Source organism: Ambystoma mexicanum, chromosome 3q (genome assembly GCF_040938575.1).
Source record: "Ambystoma mexicanum isolate Mex_15411 chromosome 3q, UKY_AmexF1_1, whole genome shotgun sequence".
NCBI classification, from domain to species: domain Eukaryota; kingdom Metazoa; phylum Chordata; class Amphibia; order Caudata; family Ambystomatidae; genus Ambystoma; species Ambystoma mexicanum.
In genome coordinates, this window is record NC_090926.1 from 1,250,983,216 (window position 1) to 1,251,003,201 (window position 19,986).

At 46.6% G+C, this 19,986-nt stretch overlaps 1 protein-coding gene across 6 annotated transcripts in view; it reads left to right on the forward strand.

The window, feature by feature from the left end:
• The window catches only part of DOCK6 (dedicator of cytokinesis 6), a 1,219,180-nt gene that overhangs the window by 1,151,916 nt on the left and 47,278 nt on the right, over positions 1 to 19,986 (forward strand). For all 6 annotated transcript variants that reach the window (XM_069604231.1, XM_069604230.1, XM_069604232.1 and 3 more), the window contains 2 exons: positions 6,034 to 6,140; positions 6,919 to 7,086. In XM_069604231.1, coding sequence (XP_069460332.1) covers positions 6,034 to 6,140; positions 6,919 to 7,086 — 275 coding nt within the window. The remainder of the gene's footprint in view (positions 1 to 6,033; positions 6,141 to 6,918; positions 7,087 to 19,986) is intronic.

Consider the following 19,986-nt stretch of genomic DNA (forward strand, 5'->3'; position numbering starts at 1 on the left):
TTCATCAATGGAGGGGGTACAAAGATCACCTGAGGCGCACAGAGAGAGGCACAAGTACCTCCTCATCGGTCACTCCAAAAGCGCTGAAACAAGGGTCAGCAGAGGCAACCGAGGCACGGAAGGCCCACAAGCACACCACGACCACGGACAAAGAGTGGCAAAAGTCGTGCAAAGACGGCCCGTCGACATCAGTGGCGCCGAAACATCAGACGCGTGACCCTTCGCCGCCACATACAACTAGCTCTTTGACAGCATCTCACAAATCTGGCTAGTCCATGACGCTCCACAAAACCAGCTCGTTGATGACACACCATAAACTGGACTCGTCAAAGAAGAAAGTCATTGACAAAGACCACACGGGCACGGTACCCTCAACCCAGCCTTCAACCGCATAGCAGGAACAGATACACCCCCGGAAGGAGAGCCTGTCACCAAGAACCCCATCTCCAGCAGCATGTTTATGGGTGGACAGGGACTTCCGCAGACGAGACCACACAACGCATCAGCCAGGTCTCTCCTATCCAGTAATCCGAGGTAATACCAGAGGAGATACTGCAGTATGAGGCGGATTCCGACTTTGAGGCGCAGCATCAACAGACTCGAAACAGTAGGTGATATTACAGAAAGAGATTCCAGCTAGACCGGCAACGCCAGGGAGCCATATTCAGGAAGGGGACCTGACAGTTCCACAGCCACAAGAGGAGGCAGATCCGGGACCACGGCAGCGACAAGCAGAGGCAGGCCCAGCTCCACCCACAGATCCCACCCACCTACAAATTCAGCAAAGGGAGTTAAGAGTGCTGTTAAATAACCCACAGGCCCAACTATCCATGCAGGCGTTCTCGTCCCTGCAGAGGGTCATCACCCAGCTTCATGCTGCTCTGATGAGAGTAGGGATGGCGTCTTTACCACCACCTCAACCAGCGGTACCACAACAATCTCCGGCCAGACCCAGGTCTACTTTGTGGGGAAGATCAGCAAGGTCCCCCAGGAGGCACTCTCAATCCAGGTAATTTTCTCAACCCCCTTACCCAGCATCCCCGCACTTCAACCAATACGCAGGGACAGGAGTGGGTCACCAACACTAACCTCTCCATCGCGCAAAAGGAGCCGTACCTTTTCACCACCAACCCGATCGGTGCCGGAAAAAGGGGGAATAACAGATACGGATGTGGACGAACCCCAAGACACCACATCCTTGTCAATTACTCCAAGAAGTGACGATGACTGGGACACAGACTCCCCCGAGGAGTTTTCCCCAGCACGAGGAATCAGCAAAGCCATCTCCCCCTGATGACATCACAGGGTTTCCATTCTACTGTCATGAGGGCATACAAGGAGTTTGGCCTTTGAGGATGAGAATGAATGCTTTTTATTTGACCATATGTGTAGGAGGAGAAAAGTAGTGGTCTCAATTCCCATCCTCGTCCATATCTGGCAGGAGGGACTTAAAACAATGTAGCAACCATTCATGATTCCAGCGGTGAAAGGCCGTCTCAACAAAAAGCACAACCCACCAGAAAATGCACCAAATGCCTCACTTCCCAGCCATCTCCGGAGTCAGTGGTCTTGGCAGCGGCAAGCCACAAAGCTAAATCCGAATACCAAAAATGCAATATACCACCGGACAATGAAGCACGGAAGCGGGACGCTTTCAGTCAGAAGGTCTTAGCGATTGGCGCCACGACAGTTAAGCAGCCAACTCCCTGGCCATCATAGCCAGATATGATAGAGATGCAGCATAAACCTTTACCAATCCTGGAGCATCTCCCAGAGGAGAAGCGTAAGGAGGTAAAGACAATCCTGAAAGAAGGAGAAGAATCCTCAAACATGGGTATTAACATGGCAGTGGACCTGGCGGAAAAAGGGTTTAAAGAAGTGACCAACGGAGTGGTCCTACGAAGAGAAGAGTGGCTCCGATGTACAGATTTCCACCTGGATGTCCACCATAAAGTAGTGGACATGCCCTTGGAGGGTGATGATCTGTTCTGACCCAATATCGACAAAGCCCTAAAAACAATTAAGACAGAAACCGACATAGTCAGGTCATTAATAGCCCTGAAAACAGCCGTCCTTTTCATCAGTTCAGGGTTGCAGCCGGCAGAACATCCACATTCTCGTCCAACAAGGGAAATCAATACTCATGGGGCTTAGCATATTACTCCTAAGGATACAAGAGAGCTTACCATGGGTACCACAAATCAAAAGACTTTAGACAAAATTAGCGCCGCATGCGGCCCTCCGGACCCCGCAGTGGGCGGCAGGATAAGACCCAACAGGGACAATCCATCCCACGTCGCCCTGGGAGGGAGAATCTCCAGGTCCGCCTAAAAATGGAGAAAAATAACAAAGGACCAATGGGTGCTGGATGTGGTAGTATACAGGCACCTACTGGAGTTCAGACAAACACTGCCTCCCATACCTCCAAACCACCAACCACAAGCACTCAAAACCACGCTCCTACGACAAGTGCAGCTCATGCTGCAAAAAAGGGCTATAGTAAAAGTCCCCAGCGACAAAAGGGGAAAGGGAGTGTGCTCCCCTTACTTCGGCGTCCACAAACCGGATGGAAAATGGATGTCCGTTCTAGACCTAATGAGGTGTTGAACAAATATATAAAGCGTCAAAGGTTCACTATGATCACATTGCAGCAGGTCATAGAAGCAATGCAGCACCACGACTACCTTGCATCACTAAATCTCCGAGACGGTCAATAGTTCGGTCATCAGTCTACCCATCTCTTTAAGACTAGAACAGAAAACTCAAGACACATTTGTTCAAATGACAAACCAGTCCTAGGAAACTGATACTCCCAATGACTTACTGAGCGCCTTGTCAGGACATCAATCCAGGTGATTATATGTATTTTTGTCCCTACGTCTTAATGTCAGTGCCCTGATCATTGCGGGCTGCTGGCGCTATATAAAAAAATAAATGCAAATAAATAAATGGTTATGGAGAAAAGTGCTGAACACATCTACAACAGTGTGAAGTACTTGGGTAGGTAGGGAATACATGACAAAATGGTAGCCGGGTTAGGTACAACAGCAAAAGCTGTTAGCACGGCAGCATTAACTGCACCCAAATCCAGAATAAAATGATGAACCTCTTTACCTGGCTTCTCAGTGGGCAAAATCTGAGTATTGCAGGAACTCCGAGTTGGTACGATAATACCTTGTTGGAGAAGTGATTGTATTACAGGGCGAATATCTTCATCCTGTTGGGGAAATAGGATACTGAGGTACACATGGCACGGGCTTCGCAGGATTAAGTCATTTTGACTGGTTCAGCATTAACCATGTATCTAGTGTCATTTGCATGGATTGACCATAACTTGAATGGGACTTGGTCCAACAGTTCCTGCTGCGAACAGGGACTGTTAGCCCGATCTGCAGGGTTCAAATTGGTAATTTCCTGTAAAGCTGACAGTACATCGTTCACTATGTGAGCAGAAATATCAAGTATACACCACCAGGGGAACAGTCAATAGCACAACTTAGTTTGCAAAGTAAATCTAATCGAAACGAATTTAGAGGCGAACAGGGACTCGGCATGTTGCTCAGAAATTGGACCCATCGAGACAAAAGCGGAGTGGACACCAGATGAGGTACCCCCTATTATACCTACCGCATTCACAACTTCATCATTATACGTCGTTCGTGAACATTCAGGAGATATTAGTGTAGAGCGTGATGCTCCAATGTCAACCAAAAATGACCTCTGTTGACCATCAATGACACAATCAACAAAGGGTAGCAGGATCAATCAATATAAGTGGTGCAACAAATTCTGAGACCCCTTGGCATTCCGAACCATCGGTCTGAAGTGGTGGCATTGGATGCAGAGACCTTGTTTTTTTGCTTGGCGCAGTTGGCTGTCCGCCTCAACCGTCATTTTTAGGCCGATGTGGACATTCGTCTTTCCAGTGTCCAAACTCTATACCATAATTGCACTGGTCACTGTCCATGTTTGTGTAATACATCTCAACAATCTGCCGCATAATGTGGCTCAGAGGTGGAGTATGTGGATGTCTTTATAATAACGGTGCGCTCTTTTTGAGAGTTTGTATGAGTGTCTATTAAAAGAGCAGTGGTGTGGCTTCAGTCTATTTTGCTTTTCAATAAATAAGCTGAATTTGTGATCGAATCCAACGACTTATCTGCCCCTACCTTATGTATTTGATAAGAGGGTTTACGTATGTCATCCATCTGATTTCTGAAGTCGGCCATATCTAGGTCTAGAAAGTCACATCTGGGATTATCATTGTATCCAAATGCTCTGATTGAAACTGTCCTCATGGCATTGTAAGCGATTATCCTACAGTCGGACAACCTCATTTCTCATTGTATGTGAATGCAGTTATATCCAGACACTTGTTGGTCTGATGCACTCCTTGGATATAACATTTCTATTGTGGAAGGTGCATTTGTTTATAGCAATTATATGCTCTTGCAAGGAAAGCAAGCTGCAAACTTTGTTTTGCAAAGAATAGTTTGCAAGCTTTTCCAAAGAGCAAGCGGTTCTACATACACACATAAGGCTCAGTGCCTAGATGGCAAATTCATGTCATACTAATCAACCTTTATCATTGTTTTTGTTTTTACAAAATTCTTCCACACCAGCCGAGAATGCTTTTACGCACCATGAATGTCAAGAGGGTTCTTGTATGCACATACACAGAACCTGCCACTTCGGAGTCTCAAATGCAGTAGTCTACAAATATCGGGTGTGACCCACTGGCTTGCAGGCGCCAATCCCACCACCTAATTAACCTGTTAACGACCGCTCACCTTGCGCAGGCTGGATTGCGGTATTAAGACAGATTTCCTATTTATGGGGCTTCTATGGCCACTTTTTAGGGCCCCCTCAACATTTTGCTCCTCCCCCACCCCCTTATTCTTTTTGGATCACTGACTTCTCCTGAAGTGTCGCCCTGCCATTTCGACCCCTTTTACCTTCCTTTACGGTACATTGTATTGGGTCCCCCCTCACGCACCCAGTCCCAGGGGTGTGCTTCAGGCACCCCATTCTTGCCTTATAGTGGTTCTCCCTGCATAGGCTTTAGGGCGTAGGTTGGTGGTAGCAAGACTTTACTTTTGGCTTCACGAGGGGTGCAAACCATTTTACTGCATTGGTAGCCCAGTGCATCCTTTTGGTAGCCATTAGTGCACCAATTGTATTTTTATAGATCCTGCTCTCTTCCATTTTGTGTTTTAGGGCTCCCTTTATACAAGGAAAATACGAGGTGACAGAGGGGGGCAGGCGGCATAGCTCCAGTGGCTGTCCAACTGACCAACCAGTTGGGTTGGTCATCTGACTTTTGTAAAACACCACTGCCTTGACACAGATACCAGGGCTGGATCACAAACTGGACAGGTTGCCCCAAAGTATTTGTTTCAATGAAGACCTCTTGCCCCACTTTCCAATGGAATCACTGCTTTACATTCTACTGAGTGTGCCAATCTATAAAAGAGCCTCTGTCCGAGAAGAACACGTTACTTGCCTATCAGTACAGTGCTGCATGGGTGGTTATTGCTCGTAATGTATGACCAATGCCTAAGCTGTCTGTAACGACGCTGTGATACCCCAGGGTCTGGGCGTGTAACAAATAAATAAATAGATTCACATGCATCCCTCCTTCCTCTCAGGCTAGACTGTTCTCTTCCCCATGCTCTAGATTAGAACTTCAGGGTGACTGCCATTGGGAAGTGGGTGGGCTGCTCCTACGGCCAATCCGTTCACTTATTGAAATGGAACATTATTGTGAATGGCTAGATCGGCTACAGATTACAGGATGGTAATGTTAAGTTGCTGAATGTATGTTTCTCTGAAGACTTACGTAGGGGCGTCCAACGCTGGAGAGCTCTAGTTGCTGTCAAGAAATATTGTTTGTGGGATTGGTGAGCAACCAATGCTGGAGAGCTGTACTTTTGTGGGATTAATGTCTGATAGCCGATCTGGACAATGAAGCTCGGAAGTGTATCTCTGATCAAAGGTATCTCTAATGTCTGTCCTTGTCCCCCCCTACACCAGGGTCCTCTGGAGGTCGCCCAGGTGTTCCTGGCAGAGATTCCTGACGACCCCAAACTCTTCCGGCACCACAACAAGCTGCGACTCTGCTTCAAGGACTTCACCAAAAGGTACAGGCTATATCGGCAGTGTCACCTGGTCAATGCAGGTCCTGTAATGTATGTGCCCACTGGAGTCATGCTGAGGAAAGGCTATGTGCCGATGTGTCAATCCCATTTATTAATTTGAGGGTGGTCAGTGTGTGAGGGCACAGTGGAGCAGGACAGACCGGGTTGAAGAGCAGCATCTGTTTCTTTGTCTGCCTTTCTGCAAGAAGGCTGGAGACCAGTGCTCCAGATAGGATTTTGAAGCGGGAGTATTTGTTTAAGTTTGATTGAAAATGATTTATATGCAGTATGAAGTCATTTCTGTTCCCAAAATAGGTACTTTTTTGGGGGAGGAAAATGTATTTGAACTCAAACATCTATATTTTTGTATCCATTCTCTTTTATACCTGGTAATTCATACAAATTAAAAGATGCATCTTAAAGTTCTGCTTCAAACCAGCAGTAATATTATTAGTGCTCTTTGCTGTGGTACTGCTCTGTTGCTACCGGTGATCCAAACTTACCCATGAAGCCTTATGGGGGGGGGGGTAGGCTACTTGGAATCTGTTGTTTCCTATTTTTGGTTGAAAGTATTTTTCCACTTTTAGCTGATGTGTAGGATCTGAGCCTGTTTGTAAGTCGGGTGGAGAATTTGTGGAGGAAGGACAGGGCATGTGTGGGAGTAGGGCGGATGTGGGGAAGCATTGCATAGAATTTGGGAGCCTCTGGTTATTTTGCGTACCATTTTCATGTTGGTCCTGACACACTAGGAGGGGTATTAAACCAGGTGTGTGGTTTTTAGGTGTGAGGACGCCCTGCGGAAGAACAAGACCCTGATTGGCTCAGACCAACGAGAGTACCACCGAGAAATGGAGAGAAATTACCACCGGCTGAAGGAGGCGTTGAGCCCCCTGATCAACAGAAAGATCCCCCAGTTATACACACCGCTCATTCCACACACGAGCCAGAGGTGAGACGTCCTGCACATCATCTTCCTAGGCAAAGGCTTTGGGAGGAGTTTTCATGCCATTAAATCAGATGTAATGTATGCAGGTCATGTGTCATCATATGCATCTCCTGGACATATAGGGTCCTTGGATATTACGCATGTAGGCTAAAGGTCAGTAAGCACACCTTACATCCATGCTCCCCCCCCCTTTGCAACTTGTAAGTCCAGCCCTAAAACGGTTCTTCATTATAGAAAATGACTCCAGCTTTAAAGTCTTGTGCCCCTACCACGAGAATCCCTCTGTTCACAGCAGGGTAAGTAACCAGCGGCCAGTTCCTGTTTTTCACCAGTCTTTGCAAACCCCATACCTTCCATTTGTTGTGGGCTTCTTTTATTGTTATTCCTAACAATTTCAGGAGTTATTTTTTTCTGCATGTATCTTGTTTTAAACTCAACTAAGCTTTTTTGCCTTATTTTCGATATTCAGCTTAGTTGTTTAGTTCTTTTGGTGTGCCTCTACTGCCACATGCATGCCTTATGTGACCGGTTTTATAGCACCTATCTGATGAATGTCTAACTTCTTGGCACATGCCCCCATAGAGCCTGTGTTATGTGACTTGCTAATGCACATTCAGCGATGATGGGCGTCTTCTGTGCTGAGATTCTGCCTCCTTCCCTCAATAGTCAACTCTAGAAGGGTTATGGTGAAGGAAAGGAGACATTTCACATACGATGGTGGACTTTACTGCAACATCACATTGCTGGTGTGTAATTATGTGGGGTTCTGTTCCAGGTTCAGCACGGTTCTATGTGGTTATGTGATAGTTCTGCTTTTTCTAATGGCCGCACATCAAAATACTAATTTATTTCAGCTTTTTTGTGTGCAGCCTTTAAAAGCAGAAACAGCACACTACCAGTGGGTGTGGGGTTGGTGGGCGGATTTACCCCCTCACCCTCATCAGGAAGCGTGCCCCTGGTATCCCCCACCCCTGTCACACTGACCCATACACACAAACATGCATACACACTCACGTGTACCCGCTCTCCCTCCTTTCCACATGCCACAAGCATTCCCACTCCTAGCATGTCATAATGAAAGCTGTGTGGACTCCTGGATTTACTCCTCTGGAGAAACCCTTGGTGGCCTGCGTTTCCTGTAATATCCAACCTAAAGTATCCCCTATTCGCCAGGCTACGAAGGTACTTGTCCTGGCGAGTACTATGGATATGATATGATATGATATGGCATTTATAATGTGCCTATACACACATGCTTCAAGTATTGCATTTTGTTTTTCGTAGTCGAAAAGGGGACGTTGACAAGGCATGTCTCTAACACTATCCCTATAGTGACGTGCAGTGTACCCACAATCCTTCACGCGTCGAGGTCCCTCAGATTGTTTTTTTCCGCCCAGTTATTGGTCGCCTTTATGCGGAGCTCCTCGAGAGACATTGCAAAATAATTCCTCGACCTTGGTCGTTTACTATATAATACCATATACAGAGATCTCCCCCCCTCGACGTTGAAGCGTTCTTCGACGGAGGGACGAGCGGAGGAGATCCTTCGGCCGGCGCTGCCGAACACGTGGCCGGGCCTCGCTGGCCTAACACAGTAGGGAGAGCGGGGTTGTGTGGTCATTTCTTTGTTTCACTCTAAGAATGCCTTTCTCTTTCCCCTCCCTCTCTTTCGAGGTCGTAATCACATTTCATATCCTCAGCAATAGAGAGGACGCCCTTTAGGTTTTGCCCGCGCTGCAAGGGCAAATTTACCTGGAAGGACAAGCACAAACGGTGTAACCGTTGCTTGCCCCTCGATCACAAAGAGGACGGCTGTGCAGCCTGTAAGTTATTGAAACCCAAAACATTAAAAGACCGCAGGGTCAAAAGGTGGGCAGCCTATGCAATGTCTAGGTCTGACTCCTCGCCAGCTGCCGCCGTCGCCGAATGTGACGAGGAAAGTGATTACACGACCTCCGCTACAGAGGTTGTAGACCTCTCGAAGGAGCGTTCCCGCTCCTCGTCGTGGTCCGTCCCCGGACCCGACAAGCCCGGCTCATGCCCTGCTTATGGGGATGAACACCCCGGCGACAAGGACGAACACAGAAAAACACACAAGCACATACCCCACGGCACGCATTTGTTGAAGACGAAGGCAGCCATAGCGTCAACGGAGGCGTCGGGTCCACCGGCGCCTTCCACCGACCGTAAGGGTTGCAAGCCCTCCCCACCACCGCTTCCGCGACCGGCGACTGGGCTTTCTATAAATAAGGGCGCTAACCCCAAATGCTCAGGCGACGTGCCTCGCAAGAGTGCGCACGTTGCCAGTAAAGACTCGACACTGCCTAGCGCGACGGCGCGCGATCCCTCGACAGAGAAACTGCTCTCCGAAAGCCTTGCGTGTATAGCTTCGAAGGACGGGCAGAGACGGACGGCGGATAACACGTCGAAAACCGCTCACAGGGCCAAAGAAATGCCGAGGACACCAGAGGGTAGGCTGGGACAGCTCCCACCGTCGACAGAAGACCCTAACCAGCGAGAAGGTTTCTCAGAAGGCGAAGGGACGTTATCTTCGATGCCATAGGACAGAACTAAGCAACTGCAAGTAGAGGAACCTCCCTTTTCACTCCCAGACCACTCTGGCCTACCTTACTGGACTGTAGAGAGGTTCCAGTCATGTATGGACAAGCTAGACAGGTTCATGGCCATCCCAGAAAATAAGACAGCCAAGAGGCCAAGGGAGGTACCCCAGGAGGGGCCAAGGGCTAAATACCCAAAGCACTTTTACCCCCTACAGGAAGACATGGACTCTTACGACCTCACTGAAGAGGATCCGCACTTCTAGGAAGAGGATGAGTTTGTGTATAATGAAGACCTACAGGAGGAAGAAGGTTTTCATGTAAGTGAAGAGAGCTACGGGGAGGACCCAGGTGAAGGTGGCTGTCAGGTTTCCTTCTCTTATTCAAGTTTCCTTTTTATTATTATCCTTTTCAGATTAGCTTTGTGTGGGTGGGAAGTTTTCCATTATAGTTGGTTAGGCCTTAACTTGTTGATTCAGAATCCTGGTTCTGACCCAAGGCAAGATGGAGCCTCACAGTGACAGCTCTGATTGGCTAGAAGACAATGCTGAACAACAATGAACATTCTAAACTGTCACTCTGTTCCTTTCATCATCAAAACCCCATCTGAGAGGACGTGTTCAGTGGCTGCTCCTGCTTTAGTATTAGGCCTGGTGGATTTTATCCTTCAGATCTCAGCAGTTGAGCGGCTACTTTCTTGGGGGTTCAGGAGAAGTCTTCAGCTGGCAGGAATTCGTTTTGAAGATAGGAAAAGCAGGAAATCTTTGTGAATTCGCTCAGGAGATAAGTGACTTTATTTCTACTGTAAATCTGTTCATCTTAATAACAGTCTCCTTGAAAATTCGTTAAAAGTAGTGTTTCTACTAAAACTATTGAACTATCGGAGTGCGCTTGTGTTTCCAGTGCGGTGTTCCTTAGCGCGAGATTTTGACTGTCACGTGCGTATTCAAGTGAGCGCGTGCTTTCTAGCGTGTGTATTCCGAGCGCGAGTAGAGGTTGGTCTCGTGTCATTTTAAACGCGCGTGTGTTTTATTGCGCGGGTGATCCTTTGCGCGAAAAGCTATACGCTGCGTGAGGACTACAAAGCGCGTGTGATTTTTAGCGCGAGTGTACAAAGCGCGTGTGAAATACAAAGCGCGTGTGAAATACAAAGCGCGTGTGATTTTTAGCGCGGGTGTACAAAGCGCGTGTGAAATACAAAGCGCGTGTGATTTTTAGCGCGGGGGTACAAAGCGCGAGAATCTGTTTGTCGCGTGCCATGTGAGTGCGCGTGTGTTTTTTCCATCGCGAGTGATTTTGCGCGTGAGAATCACTTCGTTGCGTTTGAACTCAATAGCGCGGGTGTTCTTATTTCGCGTGTCTCGCAGGAGAACATTATTGCGCGTGTGGACTATTGCGCGTGTGAATTATTGCGCGTGTGGATTTTTTGCGCGTGTGGATTATTTTGATCGCGCGTCTTCATCCGTTTGCACGTGTTCTTCAACCAGGAAGATTTCTATGTGAAGTTCATCGATAATTTTAATGGAAATAACCTGCGTGTGCAGTTAGCACGTGTTTCCTCTTTCTTCAAGGATTCAAAGACTCAAGATAATTATAAATAGTTAGAAAAGTTTTGAAATGACAAGAAAGAACATTTTAAAGACAATCTAATTGAACTACCAGTGCATGTTGGAAAAAAGACAAACAAAGAACTAAGACTTCCAGTTTTGCCTAATGTAAGAAGTTGCTGGGAATTTCAAGTATCGCAAGTAAGAGAGATTTTCAGCTTCTTATCCGCTTCTCTAAGAAATTTCAAGAGAAGAACCAGGTAGGATTCTCAATTATTAGTTAAGGATTAATGACTTCCCATTCATAAGGTTAAGTAAGTGAATTAAGGAAGTGTATATGTTATTCTTTATCCTCTGCAGGTTCAGCACTGATTAGCCTTGACACAGTCTGCCTGGTGTTGTTGTGTTGTCCCATTCCCCCTTTCCCTTTGGGTTGTAGTTTACAGAGCTGTATTGAAAACTAGTTCTGGGAAATACATCTCAGGGGGATTGTCGGGGGTTCAGCAGCTTCCGCGGATACAGGACCTCTCAGCCTGACAGTGGCGCACAGCCCTGGCAGTCACCATCAGGGTCTACAGACCCCGAAATGATAGACATTTCTTCTCCTCAGACCACACTGGTCAGGAACCGATCTCCAGTAGACGATCAGCCCACCTTCAATGCGCTACTGAGGAAGGCAGCAGCGCATCTTGAAGTAGAAACTGGGGAGGTCACCCCAGATACTGATTTCGTCAAAGGGATTATTAAGGAACAACCTCCCACTAGTCAAACCATCCCTATCCTCGCCTCAGTTAAAAGACGACTCGCCCCATCGCTGTCCACCCCCGCGCTGGTAAGAGGGGTCAATCCAAGAATAGAAAAATTGTTCTCACCCTCTCAGTCAGGCCCATTATATATCAGGGGTCACTCAGTCCCAGACTCCTTAGTGGTTACTAACACAAGGAAGAGGGCTGGGGTTCCACTGTCAACCAGCGAGGCACCCCTAGACAAGGAGGGGAAAAAATGTTATGCCCTGGGCAAAAGAATTTCCGCCTCGGCAGTGTTTTCAATTAGAATTGCCAATAATAATACATTGTTGGCAAGCTACGCCGATGCTCAATGGGCAAAACTCAAACAGGACATCGAAGAAGCCCCTGAACCTCTAAGAACACGCCTTTTGGCTACAGTTACAGAAGGAGCTCTGGTCAACCAGAGCATCATTAAAAACACTCTTGATGCGGCAGAAACTGCTGGCCGCTCTTTGGTGCAGGGAATTCTACTGAAGCGTTACGTCTGGCTTCGCAATTCCGGTTTCAAGGCGGAAACGCAGGCGTCACTCATTAATAAGCCAATAGAAGAGTCTAATCTCTTTGGAAGGGCAGTGGACGACGCACTGGAAAATGCGAAGAAGGAATTCGACACCATAAAAACCTTAGACCAAATCTCAAAGCCTCCAAACAGGCGAGGATTTGGAAACAAGTGCTTTTTTCGTGGCCAACGCCATCAGCAGCAACAGCATTACACCTCGGGCAACTGGCCCTCTAATCAGGGTTCCAGTAACCAATATAACCAAAGAGGACAACGCCGCGGCAAGGGCAGAGGCCGGGGCTCTAGCCCCAGAGGCACCCCGGCAAGTAACACCAAATGACCCGAAAGTCCGGGTCCCCTCCCATGCGTCTCCGGTTGGGGGCCGGATAACATCATTCCTATCAGCATGGGAGGGAATAACATCAGACCGGTGGGTATTATCAACCGTAGCCCACGGGTACTGTATAGAGTTCAATCGGCCCCCCATCTACAGACCTCCAAGGGGAAGACGCCTGTCTCCAGACCACCTCGTCATCCTCCTGCAAGAAGTAGAACAGCTGCTACAGAAAGGAGCAATGGAAGTCGTGCCCCTATCTCAGGTAATGGAAGGTATTTCTTCAGTGTACTTCCTTGTACCCAAAAAGGACCTAACCATGCGCCCTGTACTAGATCTGCGCCCAGCAAAATAATTTGTAAAACCTCAGAAATTTCGTATGGTAACATTACAGGAGGTAATTCCCCTGCTATCTCAGGGGGACTACATGACAACACTAGACATAAAAGATGCATACTTTCATATTTTAATGTTGCCAGCGCACAGAAAATACCTCGGGTTCATGATAGAGGGCAAACACTACCAGTTCAGAGTGCTACCCTTCGGCATAGCGTCTGCACCAAGGGTATTCATGAAGGTACTGGCAGTGGCAGCGGCCCACCTGCGCAGGTTGTCCATACCGGTATACCCTTACCTCGACGATTGGCTCATAACAGGGGAGTCCTACGAGACATGCTTCTCAAACACCTAGAAGACAGTAGACCTTTTGTTCCAACTGGGCTTCTCCATCAACGAGAAAAAGTCCAGTTTAGAGCCCAGCCAAGTCAAACAATTCCTAGGGGCTGTAATTCGAACAAGGGACGGCCTCGTCTTCCCTTCCAACGAGAGGGTCCAAAATATGCTTTTTCAGATCCCTCAATATGTGGCCGGTCGAGAGGTGACGGTACGCAAAGCAATGCGCTTGCTTGGAATGATGGCGTCATGTATTTATTTGGTACCTCACGCGCGCCTGCGCCCAATGCAAGAGTGGCTCAACAGCCAGTGGTGTCAGGCCAGCGGACAATGGGACGATCTAGTGGTGGTCTCGCAGGCCTTAGTTCTCTCGCTACGGTGGTGGTCAAAGGAAAACCTGGTAATAGGGAAACCATTCGCCACCCTCGCAGTGGAAGCCACTCTAACCACAGACGCATCCCTCACAGGATGGGGGGGCTCACCTATCCCATCAGACTGCTCACGGAGTCCGGACTCCGAGCGTAGTGTCCAAACACATAAACTTATTAGAACTACTTGCGGTGTTCAAGGCACTAAAAGCCTTCCAGACACACCTACAAGGGAAGACAGTGATGGTCCTCACGGACAGCACCACAGCCATGTACTACCTCAACAAGCAAGGGGGCACTCCCATCTCCAGGACTGTCTAAGCTGTCCCATAACATCTGGAAGTGGGCTCTCAGACACAACATGTTCCTATTGTCACAACATGTACCAGGGGAACTCAATCTGCTAGCAGACGAACTCAGCAGAGACTTTCCTCTGCCCTCAGAGTACGAATGGCGATTACACGAAGACATCGCCTTCGACATCTTCACACAATGGGGCTTCCCAGAAATAGACCTCTGCGCAACTCTGGAGAACTCACAATGCCTAGATTATGCCTCCAGATACCCACAGAACCGCTCCAAGGGGAACGGTCTCTGGATACCATGGTCAGGGAAATTTGTTTACGCTCCCCCCCCCCCCCGACTCCTCAGTCACCATGATTCTGATAGACCCGATGTGGGCCAGACAACCATGGTTTGCGCACCTGATGGAGATGTCCCTATCCCCACCAGTAAAACTGCCCTGCCCATACAACTTGCTGTCACAGGACAGGGGCAAGACACTACACCCATGCCCACAGAACATGAACTTAGCTGCCTGGCTCCTGAGGTCATAGAATTTGGCCATTTACAACTCCCTCAGAGATGCATGGACATTCTCAGAGAAGCTCGAAAACCCAACACTCGTCACTGCTATTCTAGCAAGTGGAAGAGATTTGTCATCTGGTGTAGAGGTAAGAGCATCAACCCAGTCCACTGCTCTCCCACACAAATTGTCCTTTACCTGACCCATTTACTGGACTCCGGTCTAGTGTTCAATTCTATTAAAGTCCACCTAGCGGCACTTTCTGCATACACCACCTCTCAACTTAAGGTGTCATGGTGGAAAGTCCCAGTTATTAAAGCCTTCATGGAGGGGGTAAAGAGAATACACCCTCCGATAGCAAACCCAGCTCCAGGCTGGGACCTTAATGTGGGTTTATAGTCAAAATGTCGAAAAAAAAAATCGAATAGCAAAAAATTCGAGAAAAAAATGTCGAATTCAAAAATGTCGAAATTACATACATATAATAGAAAAAGTCATTAATTCGAAAATAAAATGTCGAAAAAAAAATCGAAAAACCAATGTTAAAATAACAATGTAAAATGTCACAAATAGTAACGTTTTTTATGGGGGGGGTCCCCCCCATCCCAAACCCCTACCCCAACCCCCCCCTCCTCACGAAACCCCCTACCCCCCATGGATATACCTTTAATTATTTCTAAAAAAATGTTTAAATATTTATTGCACTACCTTTTAATCAAATGTTTATAGTAGATAAAAAAAGTCATATTTTTTAAAAAAAGTTTCTATAGATATAACTAACTATATACCAATTCTACTCTTTAATACCATATTGATATATTATAACACTTTCCTTATATTAACATTAATTCGGAAAAAAATCGAAAAAAATTCGATATTTTTGTTTTTCGACATTATTATTTTCGAATAAATATTTTAGACATTTTGACTTTGGAAAATATTGCATTCGAAAATATGACTGGACACCCTTAATGTGGTACTTACCAGGCTCATGGGCTCACCCTTTGAACCCATGCACAAGGCAACTCTTAAAGACCTCACTCTTAAGACTGCTTTCCTAAAAGCTATCACCTCCATTAGGAGAGTAAGTGAACTACAGGCTCTTTCTATTCTAGACCCCTTTGTAGCAGTTCACAAAGATAAGGTGGTTCTACGCACACATCCAAGGTTTGCACCGAAATTCATATCGAAATTCCATGTCAACCGTCAATAGAACTACCAACGTTCTTTCGAAACCCTTCCAATTTGGGAGAAAGGAGCCTGCATACACTCGATGTGCGCAGAGCTGTCATGGAAAGGACCAGGCCACTGAGAAAGACCTAATCAGTTCTTTGTCTCGGTGGCAGCAGGAAGAGAAGGAGATGCAGTCTCAAAGTCCACTATATCTAGATGGATTGTTCAATGCATCACTGTTACACTCTTGCTAAGAGAGAACTACCCTTCAAGCCAAGAGCACACACTACTCGAGGCACTGGGGCATCCATAGCATTCATTGCAACGTTCCCCTCGAGTCCATTTGCAAAGCGGCAACCTGGAGTTCTGTGCACACCTTTATAAAACACTACTGTCTAGATGCTCACTCTAGATCTGATTCCCAGGTGGGACAAGCAGTATTAAGACATCTTTTCTCTACTGTTCCTTCTCACAACCAACCTCCAACTCCGGGTACTGCTCGCTAGTGTATGCACAGCATGTGATTCTAAGCAGATTAACAAACATCAGAAGACAATGCATTACTTACTGTAAAAGCATTTTTGGTGGTTGTATCTGCTTAGATTCACATGCACCCACCCTTCCTCCCCGCTCGGATGGAAAGAACATAGACATCTTTCTATATCTCTCTCTCTCTTTTCTGTACTCACTCACGTATAGAAGGCTCCCTCAGGGCAGAAAAAATACAAACAGAGGGACCTCGACGCGTGCGGGATTGTGGGTACACTGCACGTCACTATAGGGATAGTGTTACAGACACGCCTTGTCGACGTCCCCTTTTCGACTACAAAAAACAAAATGCAACACTCCGCGGTGACCACTGGATGTCGGACTATGCACAGCATGTGAATCTAAGCAGATACAACCATCAGAAATGCTTTTACGGTAAGTAATGCATTGTCATCTCCAATGACAAGTTTACCATGTTCCAGCCCCTAATATGTCTGCTGAATCTTCTGCGGCTGCGCCTTGGGGAAAGGGGGAAGATTTCTCGTTTTCAGAATTGGTAATCCTTCCTGGATTTGAAAGCCTGACCGTCTGTGGGAACGCAAACCTTTGCAAATGTTGGTCTTGTCTTTTCACAATTACAGCAGCAATCAATACAAATATATCTATGACAAACAGAAGAAATATAAACCACAATAAAATAATAATTTCTGAAAAAATGATTCATAAAATAGTACTACTTCACTTTAAATCCGCCAAGCTGTCATTGTTATTCTGCCCAAAATAAGGCTGTTTTATAATTTCATTTCTATAAAATGCAACTCATTTAATAGTTTTAGAAGTTCTAATGACAAGAAGACTTCCTTCCCCGCAGATAGTCTTAACCAGAATTCTAAAGTGGTAAGCCAATTAACGTAATGTAAAAACCGTGTAAAATATTTACACCTCAAAACCTCTGTTGATTTAGTTGATCTGTTGATCAAAAGATGTCGTAAATCTTGTGGAAGTTCTTCTCCACAAAGATCATAGTTTCCTTCCCGAGGATCCATTTTCAATCGTATTTTTTTTAATGTTTTTTCATTTGGCTTGCTAATTGAGATATTTTACTCTCCACTTCCGCCTCCAGATCTTTTAGCAAAAGAGATGCTCTTAGTTGGAAGCCCAAATACTTAACTTTTTTATAAGTGATAACACTTGCATATCCAACTTTCTGATGATTCAGGATTTTTTAATGAATTGCTAAAAATCACAATATTTGATTTTGTTGGATTTACTACAAGATCATTCATATCTGCATATTTTTTACAGCCGCAACCAGGCGTTGAAAGGCCTATGGGAGTGTAGATTAGTAAGACTACATCGTCGGCATAGGCCAGATAATTTATTTTAACTGTGCCAATTTTTGGGTTAGCCTGTGAGAAAGAAATTCTGTGAGATCAGCAAGATACAAGTTGAAGAGGCAAGGAGCTAAAATGCATCCCTGCCTCACACCTCTAACTGTATAGATTTGAGAGGAAAGATTTCCTTGCATATCTAACCTCACTTGCATCGTGGCCTGGTCGTGCAAGCATATTATTATTACCAATAGTCCCTCCGGAATGTTCTTTATTAAAAAAAAATATATTTTTAAATTCGTCTTTTTATTAGTTTTTGAAATAAAAGTTTGACAATCATGTACAGGCATTTGCAACCGAACGGTCAAGTACAAAAAAAATAATCACATCCATAGCAAAACAGTGTGTGAAACGTTTGGGATCTGATGCACATCGCATAAACTTTGAGTAGGTTCATCAAACCCAACTACCCCTACCCTCCCCCCTCCCCCCTTGCACATAGTACCGTCTGAAGGGCTGGAAGAAACCAGTATCTATCTCCGAACCAATATTAACTACCTGACATCAGGTACATAGACATATTAGAACTTGCAAGTTTAACCTAGCAGCGAGATTCAGCCATCAACCAAAATGCCTCCAAACATAGTAACGCTTTGCACACATTTTTTATGTCACATATTTAGCCCGAAATTCCGACCATGCGTTCTCCACTGAGGTTCGATCTCCGCGCAGGACCGCCGTGAGGTTGTCCATTCTATATATATTCAAGGCAACACTCAGCCATTCGGTTTTATTAGGGAGCCTTGCTCTTTTCCACACCATGGTGAGGCACGCTCGAGCGGCCAGCAGTAAACCCAGAATCATTTTAGGCGCTTTCTTAATTGTGTCTTCTGTTTCAACTAAGCCAAACAAGATCAGAAGTGGATGTACCTCTCTGTCATCATCATCCAGCTCCTTGATCCAGCTGAGGACCTCCGTCCAGGAGGCTTGGACCGCCTCACACCCCCACCACATATGCCAGTAATCGGCCCGTTTGCCACAGCCCCTCCAGCAATGTGGGCTTATTCCTTGATACATTTTGGCCAGCCGGACCGGGTCATATTGGCTTCTGTATAACAACTTGATGGCATGCTATTTATATTGGCAGGATATGGAAGATTTCGCTGTCCTTCTACAAATTTGGAGCCATAGCTTTTGCGAAATCTGCCTTCCCATGTCTGATTCCCACCTGTTCCTCAGTGTGTGTGATGGTGTGATATCAACCTCAATCAGCGCTGAGTACATTGCACTTATCAAGCCCTTTGAACTCGTACATGCGTTGAGAATGCTTTCAAACGGGGTGAGATCCCTTTGTAGTTGCTCTTTCCATACCGCTCTTGTCATCACCCCCTTGAGTCTGAGATATAGGAAAACCGAGAGTGGGCCTATGTTGAGCGCCTCCTGTAAGTCCTGAATTGTAATAAAGGCACCATCTCTCCAGAGTTGACCAGCCCTCTCTAATCCCGCATCGTACCATGTCTCGAAGCTCCCTGGGTCTGGGATAGCGTCCCGGATCCCCGGTGACCATAGGTGTTCAAGGGGAGATGGCCAAGTTGTTACTCCCACCATTTTCTTGCCTGGTGTCCAGATTGCCCATATTGTTCCAATAATAGGGTGGTTTTTAACACTATTTCGCAATTGGGGCCTAGGATGAATGGTCGGAGATGGTAGTTGTCTAGGGCTATCCACTGTGGCTCTGACTTTTGCCTGATGTGCGGGACAAGGACACGTAGTTGGGCTGCCCTGTAGTATGCTTCTATATCCGGGAGGCCCACTCCCGCGTTGTCCTTCCGGAGCTGTAGCAAGGATCTGGGGACTCTCGGCTTCTGGCCCTGCCACAGGAAGGCTAAGAGGGTTTTTCTCATGCTCATGAAGTATTCTTTGGGCATTTTAATGGGGAGCATTTGGAACAGATAAAGTATTTTAGGGAGAATCACCATTTGTATTTCATTTAATCAGCCGAGCCAGGAGATGGTGAGTCTGGACCACCTTTGGATGCCCTTTTGAAGGGAGAGCGATTGTGGCGGAAAGTTAGCCTCATAAAGGGAGTCAAGGTCTCGGGTCACATTAATACCCAGATATCGAAGCGTGGTGAGGCTGACCTTTACTCCTAGGAGAGCGAATCGGTCTGCCTCAGAGTCTCCACTTTTGTCAAGTGGAAGGAGGATCGACTTTCCGGTGTTGATTTTAAGGCAAGCCAGTTCCCCATATTCTTCGATTATGCTGATCGCGGACGGGTCAGAACTTAGGGGGTCAGTTAGGTGCAGTAGTATTTCATCCGCATAGAGGCCTACTTTGTA